This window comes from Patagioenas fasciata, unplaced genomic scaffold (assembly GCF_037038585.1).
Source record: "Patagioenas fasciata isolate bPatFas1 unplaced genomic scaffold, bPatFas1.hap1 Unplaced_5, whole genome shotgun sequence".
NCBI classification, from domain to species: domain Eukaryota; kingdom Metazoa; phylum Chordata; class Aves; order Columbiformes; family Columbidae; genus Patagioenas; species Patagioenas fasciata.
In genome coordinates this window covers 523,673-537,318 of record NW_027288767.1, presented here as the reverse complement: position 1 = coordinate 537,318, position 13,646 = coordinate 523,673, and the positions used below count along the sequence as shown (strand labels likewise).

Genomic DNA, 13,646 nt, shown 5'->3' with positions numbered 1-13,646 from the left:
GGAGCTCCGTATCAAAAGGGAGCGAATACAAAAATGGGCTAGACAATGTGTTGAAGATGGGATGTGGTCTGTAAGAGAAGCAGATGAATATTTGAGAGCGCGATATGGAAAAGGGCTGGAGACTGGGTTAGCAGATCGGTTTGCAAATATGCGTCGACTTACTGATCCACAGGGAAACACAAGGGAATTGTATAGCAGTGATAATAATGATAATTTGGGTGCTGCCCCTGTGCATCAGGGTAGAGATATTCCTCGAGATCATTCTTATAATGCAGGGCAACGTTGGCAAGGGGTAATCAGAGATGCAGCTATTGAAGGGATCATGTTACCTGGTAGTATTACAGCAATGCCAGTGCACATAGATAATAGAGGACAAAGGCAGTGGTCGCCTTTTGATTGGAAAACGGTTAAGCAATTGCAAAGTGCAGTTATGCAATATGGTATGGATAATAAGCATGTGATGCAGCTAATCAATTCATTTTTCAAGGGGCAAGTACTAACTCAAACAGATATTAGGGCATTGATGGAGTTATTGCTTCCTCCAACGGGGTATTTGCTGTTCTTGGACACGTGGCAGGGGAAAGTGGAATTGGCAGTATTAGAAAATGTTCGTTTACCAGCTGATGATCCGTTGCGGTTAGCGAGCATGGACCAGTTACTGGGTCGTGGGCAATATGCGGATGGTGCTACTCAGGCAGCACTTCATCCAAGGATTTTGCAGCAAACGCAAGGGCTTGCCTTGGCGGCAGTGAAAGAATTGCCAAATATAGGTAACCCTGTGCCACCCTATTCTACAATAAAGCAGGATCCTGGGGAACCATATATGAAGTTTGTAGATCGTTTGAAAGAAGCTATAGATGCCTGTCCTAACTTGACTCCAGAGGCAAAAGCTGCTGTGGGGAAAGATTTGGCTATGATGAATGCAAACACCCAATGCCAACAGATACTAGCCGGTTTGGGAAAAAGTGCTTCTTTAGCAGAGATGGTGGAAGCTTGCACACGGGTACCAATTATGCAACAGGAGGTAGAAAAAGCAAAAATACATGCTCAAGCCCACGCTGCGGCCTTGGCTGCAGCACTTAAGCCTGCAATGAAAGGTCGAAGCCCTTCTTCTCGCGGCCTAGCATGTTTTACTTGTGGACAAACAGGACATATTAGAAGAAATTGCCCTCAGTATACTCGGAGAGGGGGACCTAGTAATGGCACTAGTCAGTCACCAGCCCCTCTCAATAATTTGCGCTTTGATGGCACGTGCAGTCGGTGTGATAAGTATGGACACCGAGTAGTGGAGTGTCGATCAAGATTTAAAAAAGATGGGACACCGCTGCCGGGAAACGGGAGGACCAGCGCCAGGGGCTGGGGCGCGATGACACCACAATACCAGCCGAGAGGGGGAACAGCCATGGTTGCTTGTCCGAGCTCAGGGCAGCAACCTCAGGAAGCGCAGGCGTCGATCTGGCCGTGGGAACAGATGTCACAATAACAGACCGGTCTGTACATGTAGTTCCATCTACAGCAACAGGGCCCCTAGGGTATGGATTGAGTGCACTTTTAATAGGTCGTTCTTCTGCTTCAAGACAGGGGTTGTTTGTTTTGCCAGGATTAATAGACTCTGATTATGTTGGACCCATAGGTATTATGTTGCAAGTCTTAACACCCCCTGTGACTATTAAACAGGGGACCCGTATAGCACAATTGGTACCTTTTAAAGCATGTGTTCCAAAGGCTTTAAATACAGAAAGAGGTCAGAAAGGTTTTGGTTCTACTGGAGCCCCTGTGGTTGCTTTCACGGAAAAACTGACTTTGGACAAACCATCTAGGGTAGTTTCCATTATTGGGCCTGGCAGTGAGATTAAGAGGAAAAGAATGCTTTTAGATTCAGGCGCAGATGTGACGATTATCCCTCGCACTGACTGGCCTTTGTGTTGGCCTTTAGAAGCAGTAAATACCATGGTAGTGGGGATAGGGGGGGCCACTCCCACCCACATCAGCACACATATGGTTAAGATAAGGGAGGAGGGCGAGGGCTTAGAGGCATGGGTACGACCTTATGTTCTAAACACAACAATTGCATTATTGGGAAGGGATGTGATGTCTCAGTGGGGAATAGTTATGCAGTCACCTTTTTAATAATGGCCATTGCAGCGAGCGACACCCGGCCATGTATGAAGCTGAGTTGGGAAACAAATGATCCTGTCTGGGTGGATCAATGGCCATTACCAAAAGAAAAGCTCGCACATTTAGAGGAGCTGGTTGAAGAGCAACTCAGTCTCGGACATTTGGTCCCTTCCACCAGCCCGTGGAATACACCTGTTTTTACTATCCAGAAGAAATCAGGGAAGTGGCGTTTGTTACAGGACCTCAGGGCAATTAATGCAGTAATGAAAGATATGGGGGCACTACAACCAGGTCTTCCTACCCCAACCATGCTTCCAAAAGATTGGGATATAACTGTCATTGATCTGAAGGATTGTTTTTTCACGATTCCTTTACACCCAGAGGATTGTGAAAAATTTGCCTTTACTGTTCCAGTGCTTAATCATCAAGCTCCCACAAAAAGATATCATTGGGTAGTGCTACCTCAGGGAATGAAAAATTCTCCTACTATTTGCCAATGGTATGTAGATTTGGCTTTAAAATCATTCAGGCAACAACACCCTCAGATGATCATCTATCATTATATGGATGATATCCTTTTGTGCAATAAAGAGAAAATTAGTAAGGACATAATAACTCAGTTGACAAAGCAATTAGGTCAATGGGGTCTGGTTGTGGCACCAGAAAAGGTACAGCAAACCGCACCATGGAAATATTTAGGATATGAACTAACTCAGGCCATGATTAGACCTCAGAAGCTTACTGTGAAAGCAAAGATAGCAACCCTTCACGATGCAATGAAGTTAGTAGGGGACTTACAGTGGATAAGAAATGTTGTGGGTATTACAAATACAGATTTGCAACCGCTGTTTAGTCTCCTCCGTGGGGGACGAGACCCCCAAGAACCACGGTGCCTCACACCAGAAGCACAGAAAGCGCTTGAGCAGATTGCAAGAAAAGTTTCACAGAATACTGCTCAGCGGGTAAGATCAGAATTGCCTGTTACTCTCTATGTCTATAATACCAATAAGGAAGTGGCAGGACTTTTGGCCCAGTGGAGCACGGAAGAAAAGGATCCATTGGTAATATTAGAATGGATATTTTTAAACAGCCAAAAACAAAAAACCATCATTCAGAGGTGGGAAGCCATTGCCCAAGTGATAGTGAAAGGACTAAGCAGATTTCTGACATTGTCTGGACTATATGTTGCTAAAATTGTGATCCCTATTTCCCTCAATTTGTTTGAACAGATCCTTCTCAAACATGACGATCTTGCCTCAGCTCTTGCCCGGATTCCGGTGCAGGTGGACAATCATTATCCACCACATCCTATATTTAAGACCAACCTCCCCTTAGAGCCTATGTCAATTTTTAGTGAGCATCCACTAGATGCTATAACCATTTTCACAGATGCGAGTAGTCGCTCATGCAAAGGAGGCTTTGTATGGTTTGAGAATGGTCAGTGGCATTCACAGATTGTCATAGCTGAAGGATCGGTTCAAATTTTAGAATTGCGAGCGGTGACAGCAGCATTGCAAAAATGGCATAACTCTCCAGTTAATCTGGTAACAGATTCTCTTTATGTTGTGGGAATTGTACAAAGAATACATAGAGCACTTTTGCAGCGAGTTTCCAATTCCTTATTGTTTGAAGCATTGTTAGATTTGTGGAACGTATTAGATTATAGGACAGCACCAGTATTTATCATGCATATAAAAAGCCATACTAACATCCCAGGTGGTCTAGTAGAGGGAAACAGCACCATAGACAAACTTGTGGCAGTAGCAGATATATCCCCTTTTGAACAAGCCAGACAAGCTCACGAATTCTTTCATCAATCCTCAGCAGCACTCCGAAAGCAGTTTACAATTACAAAGGAACAAGCTCGAGCCATTATCGCAGCTTGTCCTGATTGTGCCCGCATAGTCCCTCTCCAACAAAAGGGAGTAAATCCTCGGGGCTTGCAGCCAGGTCAGTTATGGCAAACTGATATTACTGAATTTGCACCATTTGGCAGACAAAAGTACATTCATGTCTCCATAGATACCTGTTCAGGACTGCTGTGGGCTACAGCCTTGACCTCAGCAAATGCAAAGGCAGTAAAACGTCATTTACTACAAGCTTTTGCTGTCATGGGTGTCCCTACACAAATCAAAACAGATAATGGTCCTGCATACCACTCTGACAGACTTGCAGCCTTCCTCACCCAGTGGAAGGTACAGCACCTGTTTGGAATCCCTTATAATTCTACTGGCCAAGCAATTATTGAGCGTGCACACCGTGCATTAAAAATCTCTTGTCTGTTTTGAAAAAACAAGGGGGAATTGGTGTGAGCCCAGAAGAGGTATTGATGAAGGCATTGTATGTGCTGAACTGGCTTAATCCTAAAAGTGAAACTGAAATGGAACCGGTTGTTATGCACCAAATCAAAAATGTCAAAGATTTTTCCGAAAATGTGCCTAAGGTTAGTGTGTTTAATCCGACAACACAACAATGGGAAGGTCCTATGTCACTAATAACCTGGGGAAGGGGATATGCTTGTGTTTCTACAGGTAACCACAAAAATTCATGGATCCCAGCAAAGTGGGTGAGACCTTGGCTAGCTAACAGAGAAGAAACCGGTTGCAGTGATGACAACCCTTAACCTCAGACATGTTATCGCTTTAAGCAATGAATGTAGCCAATGTTGAGAATACCACTTTGTAAAACAGAGCAGCAATTAATTTTTTGTTATTGGACATGTTCACAGTTATGAAGAGTTTGATTGTATGTGGTGTTTGAACTTAAAAGTTAAAAAGATAGAAGATTTGCAGAACAAGAAAATAACAGAAGATACTGGGTTTTTTGGGGTGAATGCCTTGTTTGGTTAAAAGGAATATTGAAAACAGGTTTGTTCTTGTTAATTGTAATTGTATTAGCCTTAATGTTCTTACCCTGTATTTCACACTGTATTTAAAGCATGATATGGCGTATTGTTAATATTAAATAAAAGAGGGGGAGATGTAGTGGCAGAGCCCCCCCCCGCCCCAGGGGGATGGGGTTGTCCCCAGCCTGGCTGAGAGGTGAAGCCAGAGACAAAAGAGACTAAAGGAGCACCATTAGAATGTAATAATGAGTGAGCAATCGCCGGACACACGCGTGCAGAGCGCGTGGACAGTACATGCAGCCTAGCATGTTATTGTATAGCACGAGTTACAACCAATCACGTTGTTGTAAGGCGCGTGGACAGGGCAGCTTTGCTATAAAGCCAGCCCGGTCCGACAATAAAGCGAACTCTGTGAACATCATATTGGTGTGTCAGGTTCCGTGGCTCGCATGGATAAAGCAACACCTGGGCAGTGCCAGGCGGTGTGAGCAGGACAGAGCTGAGCACACAGCGGGTGGGACGGGGTCTGTGACACGGACAGGGAGCAGACCCAGGGACAGAGACACAGCTGCAGGAGCACAGACATGGGCAGGAAGAGTTAACTGCTACCAGAAATGCTGGGGATGGGATTTAGGAACCTCTCTCACATCCCCTGCAGTGCAGACACATTTCCCAGTGCAACCCCTGGTCTCCTCTCCTCTCCATCAGAGCCTCTGCCCCGAAGCCATGGGGTCCAGGTCCTGAGTCTCCACCTCAGCAGCTGGACCTCCAGGGGCAGGGTTCCTGGAACGTGAAACACAAAAAAGGTGCTAAAAGTACTTGCTCTACAGTGTCATTTCATGAGTGGCAGCAGCACAGCCGGGTAAGGAGAAGGTTCCACAGCATGCCCGTCTGCCTTTCTGTCCTTGCTTTATTTCTCAGAAGCACTGCAGTGTCCTTCCCTGTTTCTCCACCTGTTCCTGGAGCTCTTGCTCTCTGGGGTTGGGGTGGGACATGCAGCTGAAATATTCCCATGGTATGCATGGTCTTAGGAGCAAAGCACCGTGACTCAGCCTAAGTAGATCTGCCGCTTATTCTTTTGTACTGCCAGCAGATTGTGGAAGTAGAGTATAAAACCCATCCTTATGGAGAGATCTGTGCATTTTAGGCTTAGTCTAAGTAAGTGGGACCGGCGGGCAAGGACTGAACCGGAACGGCGGGGCGGTTGGTCCTACGCAGGGACAGGATCTGGACGCGACCGAGCGAGCCTCTCGCGGGTGGCTGCGGGACAGTGTACGCGACTCTACGAGTCGAGCTTTTCGACCCTCGCGATCCGTGCACACGCTCGGCGAGTCCGTGTCTGGAGTTTCGGGGCTCGCGCGTGGCGTGGGGATGCGGGTTTCGTGGCGGTGTTTTTTTTTTTTTTGGTGGGGGTTTATTTCGGCAGGGGCGGCGGGGTCGTGGTGGTGTCGTCGTGCCCCCCACCGGCACCTGCCGCCGCCGCCGCCGTATAATTTCACTTCGTGTTCCGGCTCAGACTGCACGGCGAGCACAAACACCCCCCCCCCCGCCCGCACCCCAAAGCGCGGTCTCTCCCGCCCTCGCCTTGCCCCCCGCCCCCTCCGGCCCACCCGCGGGAAGGGCCGGAGGGGGTCGGCAACTGCGCGCGCCGCGCATGCGCGCTCTCCCCGCCGCCCGGCAACCGGCCCCCTGCCCCCCGCCAGGTGCCCAACGGTCAGTCGCTCGGAGTCAAGCCCGTCGGGCGGGCGGTCGCGGGGAGGCCAGCGCGGGAGCGTCTTGCCGATCGGCCGAGGAACCCCGCGCGCGGGTAGGCAGGGAGGCAGGCGGGCCGGGACGGGGAGACGGGGACGGGGACGCGGTGTCTCTATGCCTCCCCGGGGGGAGGCAAAGCCGCTGGCGGGGTCGGTTTCTTCTTCAGCCCGCGGCCGGGGCGGGCAGCGGGCCGAGGGACCGAGCGAGCGAGCCACCGAGGAAGAAGCGCGGGAGGCGGCAGCACGGGCAGGTGAGGGGGTTAGGCCTCCGACAGCGGGGCTGAGAAACCGCGGGACGCCCGCGTGCCCCCCCCCCCCCCCCCGTCCACCCCCCCCCGCCGTCCACCCCCGTCCACCCCGGGCACGGAGCCGGCAGGGACGCCCCGGCTTCCCGGGGGGGAGGCGAACTCGCTGGCGGGGGGTGGGGAGGACTTGGACTACTGAATGTATTAACTGAACAAAGCGCGGGGTCGTACGTGGCACAAACAGTAAACCCAGAAATGCACATACTATCGTGAAGCCTATTTTCTTCCACCAGGCTCCCCCAAATAAGTTACCCCACCAATGGCTAGTAAGTATAGAATTCCACTTCTGTACTGGTACATGTGCAACGCGTTTTATCTCCTCTGCTATTTTCATTATGGCTTCCCCATCGTTATCTCTTTCCAAACAACACTCCGAAGTATTCAGTTTCCCACAGACGCCCCCCTCTCTTCAGCTAAAAGCCAATCTCACGCTCCCTGATTTTGGTACACTGCAGCTCTGGTCTGAGACAATTGTCTCGCTATGAGATTCGGTGCCTCAGCCGTCTGGTTGCTTATTATTTCAACCACTGCTTGCAACCGAATAATTTGGTTTAGCATATATATAGGGGTACGGGATCCCCAGTTTCCACCCCCCGCAGTGAATCACTCCCTGACAGCCGGGCAGGATGGGGGTCTCGGGCCCGGTCCCACTGCCCTGGGCGCTGAGCAGGCAGCAGCTGCAATAAATGGTGATGGGCAACCAAGCACTGGTGTGGTCTGAGTGGGGTTCCATGGGGCAGGATGGGAGAAAGCCCCACTGTGTTTGCTTTTTCAGGAGAAAAATAAGTGCTAAAAAGCCACTTTGGGGGTGCCCAGGTGGATCCAGTGGTATCCAGACCCCCCCCAGAGGGAGCATCCCCCAGCACCCCCAAGTCCTTCGCAGGGCTGCTCTCAGGCCCTCCATCCCCAGCTTGTGTTGATACCCGTGGTTGCCCGGGGCAGCTGCGTCTCCCAGGCGAGCTGGGTCCCGCCCCGGCCCGCCCCCGGCTCCTCGCAGTGTCCCTTCCCCCGGGCAACGCGGCTCTTCCCCGCAAACACCCGCCGGTGCCGGCCGGATGGAGCAGGCGGTGGAGCCGGTGCCCGGCGCCGAGCGGCTGTGCCGGTGCGCGGCGCGGGGGCTGGGGGTGCCGGCGGAGCGCTGGGAGCGCTGGGCAGGCGGGGAGGCGGCGGGGCCGCTGCTGCAGAGCTTCCCGGCGGGGCCGGCGCTGCTGCTCTGGCGGGGCCCGGCCGGGGAGCTGGAGCTGGGGCCGCCCCCGCCGCCCCCCGCCGCCCGCCGCAAGGGGCTGTTCTTCCTGCGGGCCCCCGGCGCCGGCCCCGGGGAGCTGCTCTGCGGGGACCTGCCCGCCGATGCCCTGCGGCACTTTGCCGCCCTCGTGGAGGAGGTGAGGATGAGGGGCCACGGGGGCAGGCTCAACATGAGGAGAAATTTGTTTGCTGGGAGGTGCCAGAGCCTGGCCCAGGCTGCCCAGGGCGGGTGTGGAGTCTCCTTCTCTGAGACATTGAAACTCGCCTGGACCCACCTGTGTGATCTGCTCTGTGACCCTGCATGAGCAGGGCTTGGACTGGGGGATCTGCAGAGATCCCTTCAACCTAACCAGGCTGGGATCCTGTGAGGCCTGGGCAGCCCCGGAGGTGCAGAGGGAGCCCTGGCACCCATGAGTACCGGGTGCCCCTCGCACATGGCAGCGGGGAAGGTGTCCCCTCCTACAGACAGGCTCCTTGGCCTCCCTCCCTTCTCTGCTGATGCACTTGTACCCTTAACTCTGCCCTTTGCAGTACCATGGACGGCTTTAGAACTCATATAAACCACCTGAATGCTGATCCACATCAGCTCTGTCTATCAGTGGGGTCCTTGTGGGACTGATGTACCCACAGGTGCTGGAGGGGACATCTGCAGGTCACCTACTCCAAACCCCTGCTCAAGCAGGGCCATGTCCAGGTAGCTCTTCATTATCTCTAAGGATGGAGACTTCACAACCTCTTTGAGCAACCTGGGCCAGTGCTCGATTACTCTCATAGTGAAAAAGTGTTTTGTGATGTTCAGGAGCCTCCTGTAGCTCAGTGTCGGGTTATCTCAGGTGGGCTGATGTTTTCTTAAAGAGATCGTCAAGAGGTTCGAGTGCTTTTGCTTTGCTGTGTTATTAGCCTGAACTAGACAATGTTGTTTCGGTTTATTCCTGATGGCTCCTCACCTGGAGAAGTCTCAGGAATGAGGCTGTAATGGGAAAGCAGAGGAGCTGCTGGATTTGAGAAGCTCTGATCATGATGTTTGGTATATTAAGATGGTGACTGATAGATTGGATTCCCAAGAGCAGGCTGCCAGACTGGTTATCCTGGTTTTGTGAGAAAACACATTATTTATACGGGGAGCTTTTGTTTTGATGAGCCCCGTGGTCTTGCGAAGTCTGCACAAACAGTGGTTTTGCATCACGGCTGGCCAATAGCATTGCAAGCACCGTCTGCTATGGGTAGATGGTGGGGTAGGAACACTTTGGCAGATCCTGTTAAATCCTGTTTTCTGAATGCCTTTGGGAGCCGGGATTGTGCGTCCCAGCTGCGTGTTTGCAGGCTTTGCTCTCCCCTGTGCAGACATGCAGTATTTCTGCAGGGAGCAGATTGTGCCTGGTTTTCATCCTATTTTCCTCTCAAGCTTCACTTGAAGGCAAAAGCAGCGGTGGTGCTGGGTCAGGCAGATGGGGTGGGTCTGCGTGAAGGTGAAAAAGGTCTTGAATTTCCTGGGGTTGGGGTCGTGTGTTCCTCTGCCCACACTTTGTCTTTATTCAGTGAGGGGTCACAGCTGGTGACCTTGTCCACTTGTTGCTTCACTCCTGCGGTGCCGAAGGGAACACACCTGCTCTGTGGGCTGGGGCTTCATCCTGAGTCCAGTTATCATTTTAACAGTCAGAAAGAAAATGAACGGCTATCATTTGCCTGGTTACAACATCACTGGCATTAGCAGTCCACATGCTTTAAGTAATAGAGACACATCTTGCTAATAATGCAGCTAAAACTGCTGAAGGTGAACTCGTCAGCACCTGCCCGTGTGTTCCCTGGGGTTGTGCTCCCCCTTCCCACGGCTCCCTGGGCACGAAGGTGGCTGGTCGGGTCTTCTTCGGGTCTACAGAGCCAGCCACAGTTCCAAAGAGTCTTCAGCATCCTGGGACAGCACCATGGAGGTGCTGAGCTGCTTTATTCCGTTTCAATTTTATGTCCATTTGCAGCTATTTTTATGCCTTTAGTCACCTCCCCCCCCTCCCCTACCCCCACCCTGAGTCCAGTAACACAAAGGGCTGTTGTTTGTCACTAGGGACAACCTGGCTTTGTTAGGCTGTTGCCACAGGCTGGTCCCAGTGCAGAGCCAGCCAGGATAGGTGACAGACACGGTGTTGCTGTCACAGCTCAAACAAGCCAAAAGCAGCTCAAATCTGGGCAAACCCCGACCAGCCCCACAACCCCATGCTGCCGGGTCAGTAAAAGTGCTGATAAAGGCAAAGCTCCTGTTTGGTGGGCTGCAGCTGGGACCTGGGGGACCCTCACCACCAGTGTATCCCAGGGGGTACCAGCAGACCTTCCCTTGCAGCACACTGAGCTCAGCCCAGCCCTGGCAGGCTCAAAGGGCAGCCTGACGGCTGTGCCCATGGGCAGGGACATGGGGACCAAGCACCGGGGACAGTTGTGAGGGCAAGGGACAGCAGCCCATGGGGCCATCTGCAGTTGCGGGCTTGAAAGGCTGGGAGAGCCTGGGGATGGGGCTGCTCACTTTGCCTACTGGCTTCCACCCTCCTTGGCTGCTTGGATTTGGGGAAAAGGGTGTTCTGCTGTATAAAGTGGGCCTGTAGAGATGCCCATTCATCATCAGCTGCCTCTATTTCACATGGGAACTGCTTGAGACAGCAATGAATATGGGTCTCCAGGCTTGGCCAAGCACAGACCTCAGAGCCTGGTGGCCCGTCCGTCTCCTGCTGCACTTTTTTCTCCATTGGTCTTCCGTGACTCCCGCTGTAGGTGATCGTGCCCATCCTAACGAACAAGAAGAACCATCAGGGCTGGCCACAAGTGGTGTCACAAGACATCGTGCGTCATGTCCACAACCTCAAAAGTACCATTTTCACAGTTGTTGGCCAAGTAGACGGCAAGACCTTGCTGCCTCTCCCATCTGGCTCAGAGGGAATTGAGGACATTGATCTGGAAAATGAGAAATCGTGAGTACCACCCCAAAATAACAGGTTCTGGAAGGTCCAGAGAAGCAGATGCGTTTGTACATCAAGTTGTCATCGTGTCTGGGCTGCGTGCGTGCCCCTGTGGAACCCCAGGAGATGTGTGGGTGCAGTGGAATGAATCACTCCTCAGACAGGACGTGGTGCGGGTGGGATTTTGTGAGAAGTTACTGCTTCCAAGGCAGTGGGGTGACCTGTCCTCAGCTTCCCAGCCCACTTGGTGGTGTTTCTTGCTGAATTAAGTGAGTTAATGACTGCAGGGATGTAGAATATTTTGAGGGAGAATGGTATGGGGAGAGAGAATCTTGCTGGATGTGTGAGTCTCCAGGTCAGATCCTGAACCTGAATGGATCTGATGTGACAATGACTGGCTGTGCAGAGAGGTGGCGACTGGCTCTTCATTTCCACCATTCACTTTATGAACAGTGTTGTTGCCCACACTGCTGCAGACATTCAGCCATTTTCTCCAGAGTGTAATTCCTATATTAAACCAGTGACAAAATCTTATGGGGTTTGATTGTTTTGTGGTTTTGAAATGTGAAACCCTGTAAAATCCAGCTGCCCACACGGCCATTGGAAGTAGATCCAACTGAGCAATGCACATCAACAAAGTTAATCACGTACTCTGTTTACTACAGCATGGAACGGATAGATAAATCTCTGGTGTATGCCATGGAGTCGGCCATCATAGACTGGAGCCACCAGATCCAGGAGGCACTGAAGAAAGAGTCTTCAGAGCCTCTCCTGCAAGGCAGCAATCCGAACCCGAAGGTGGAGCTGGAGTTCTGGAAGAACAGGTACCCAGAGCAGCCTGGCCAGTGCACGGTGCCCTGTGGTGCTGGTTTTGTGTAGAGGGAGAGTGCTGGTGGTGGAGCTGCTAATTCCGTGAGTTGAGAAGAACAGGCCACTTGGGGTTCATGTAGGCTTCAACTAAGGAAAATTGCTCCCGCACAGAAAATCATCATGATCTGCAAAGTGCCTGGGAGGTCACTGGGCAGCTGGCTGTGTTTTAACTTAGCCCCACCACAGGGGCTACACCTCAAGGGACTTTTTTCAGAAATGCCCTTTACAGGATCCCAGGCTGGTTGGGCTGAAGGGACCTCTGCAGATCCCCCAGTCCAAGCCCTGCTCACGCAGGGTCACAGAGCAGATCACACAGGTGGGTCCAGGCGGGTTCGAATGTCTCAGAGAAGGAGACTCCACACCCGCTCTGGGCACTCTTTCGTCACTGTTCACTAGGAGCCATCCACAGGAGTAATTGCTGATGGACACCTGCTGGGGGCTGTCTGGAAATGGTGCATCTCAGCTGGCTGCTGTTCATCTGTCAGGGCCAGAGGGGCTTTAGATGCTCAGGAGCCTGGGAGTGGTATTTCCTCCTGCCCTTTGAAAACCTTTGTGCTGTACTGGTTCAGGCTGACTCGGGGCAAAGCCCTGCTGGCTGGAGAGCTGTTGCTAATGCCTGCAGAAACACGATGGCTTTTTTTCAGCGATGTTCTGTCAGTAGCAGAGCTGCTGTCATGCTGAACTCAGCACTTTCTGTCCTGTAGGGTTTGTCTGTGCCTCATGCAGCTTTCTCCCATTTCCACAGTCCATGTGTAGCTGGAGGAAGCCCTGAATCAGGCCCAGGGGAAACAGATGATGTTGGGGGACAGCTGATGGCCCAGTGTAGGTGGGTAACATGGCCACCAGCATCCTGGTGTGCATCAAGAACAGTGTGGCCAGCAGGCCCAGGGCAATGACTGTCCCACTGTACTCAGCGCTGGGGAAGCCAAACCTCAAATCAGTTTTGGGCCCCTCAGGCCAAGAAAGACCTTGAGGTAGTGGAGTGAGTTGAGAGAAGGGAATAGAGCTGGTGAGGGGCTGGAGCACAAGTGTGATGGGAGTGGCTGAGGGACCTGGGGGGTTCAGCTGGAGAACAGGAGCTGAGGGGAGACCTTCTGATCTCTGAACTGCCTGAAAGGAGCTTGGAGCCAGGGGGGGTCGGGCTCTGCTCCCCAGGAACAAGCGCCAGGATGAGAGGAAACGGCCTCAAGTTGCGCCAGGGGAGGCTGAGGTTGGATATTAGGAAACATTTCTTCCCAGAAGGGGTTGTGAAGCATTGGAACAGGCTGCCCAGGGCAGTGGTGGAGTCACCATTCCTGGAGGGGTTGAACAGTCACAGAGATGACATTCTCAGGGACACGGGGCAGTGCCAGGGGTTAGGTTATGGTTGGACTCGATGATCTTGAGGGTCTCTTCCAACCAACTGATTCTGTGATTCTGTGTCTCGGTTGCTGTAGGTGTGATGACCTGGAATGCATTTACAACCAGCTGACAACGAGGAAGGTCAGGAACATGATGGAGCTGCTGGAGAGAGTTGAGAGCAGCTACATCCCAGCCTTCAAAACCATGCTAATGGATGTTGAGGCAG

At 52.1% G+C, this 13,646-nt stretch overlaps 1 protein-coding gene across 1 annotated transcript; it reads left to right on the top strand.

The window, feature by feature from the left end:
* The first annotated feature begins 6,538 nt into the window (after nt 1-6,538).
* On the top strand, nt 6,539-12,096 carry LOC139826884 (dynein beta chain, ciliary-like). The gene is made up of 3 exons (XM_071803275.1): nt 6,539-6,770; nt 11,025-11,221; nt 11,875-12,096. Exons 1-3 carry the CDS (start codon nt 6,618-6,620, stop codon nt 12,086-12,088), a joined length of 564 nt encoding a protein of 187 aa, XP_071659376.1. The 5' UTR covers nt 6,539-6,617; the 3' UTR covers nt 12,089-12,096.
* The last annotated feature ends 1,550 nt before the right edge of the window (nt 12,097-13,646 follow it).

Excerpts from the sequence above, each read along its gene's own strand:
- LOC139826884 (XM_071803275.1), top strand. The coding sequence starts at position 6,618 with ATGCGCGCTCTCCCCGCCGCCCGGCAACCGGCCCCCTGCCCCCCGCCA. Across the intron at positions 6,771-11,024 it reads CCGAGGAACCCCGCGCGCGG|GTGATCGTGCCCATCCTAAC; the intron begins GTAGGCAGGGAG and ends CTCCCGCTGTAG. Across the intron at positions 11,222-11,874 it reads GATCTGGAAAATGAGAAATC|CATGGAACGGATAGATAAAT; the intron begins GTGAGTACCACC and ends TGTTTACTACAG.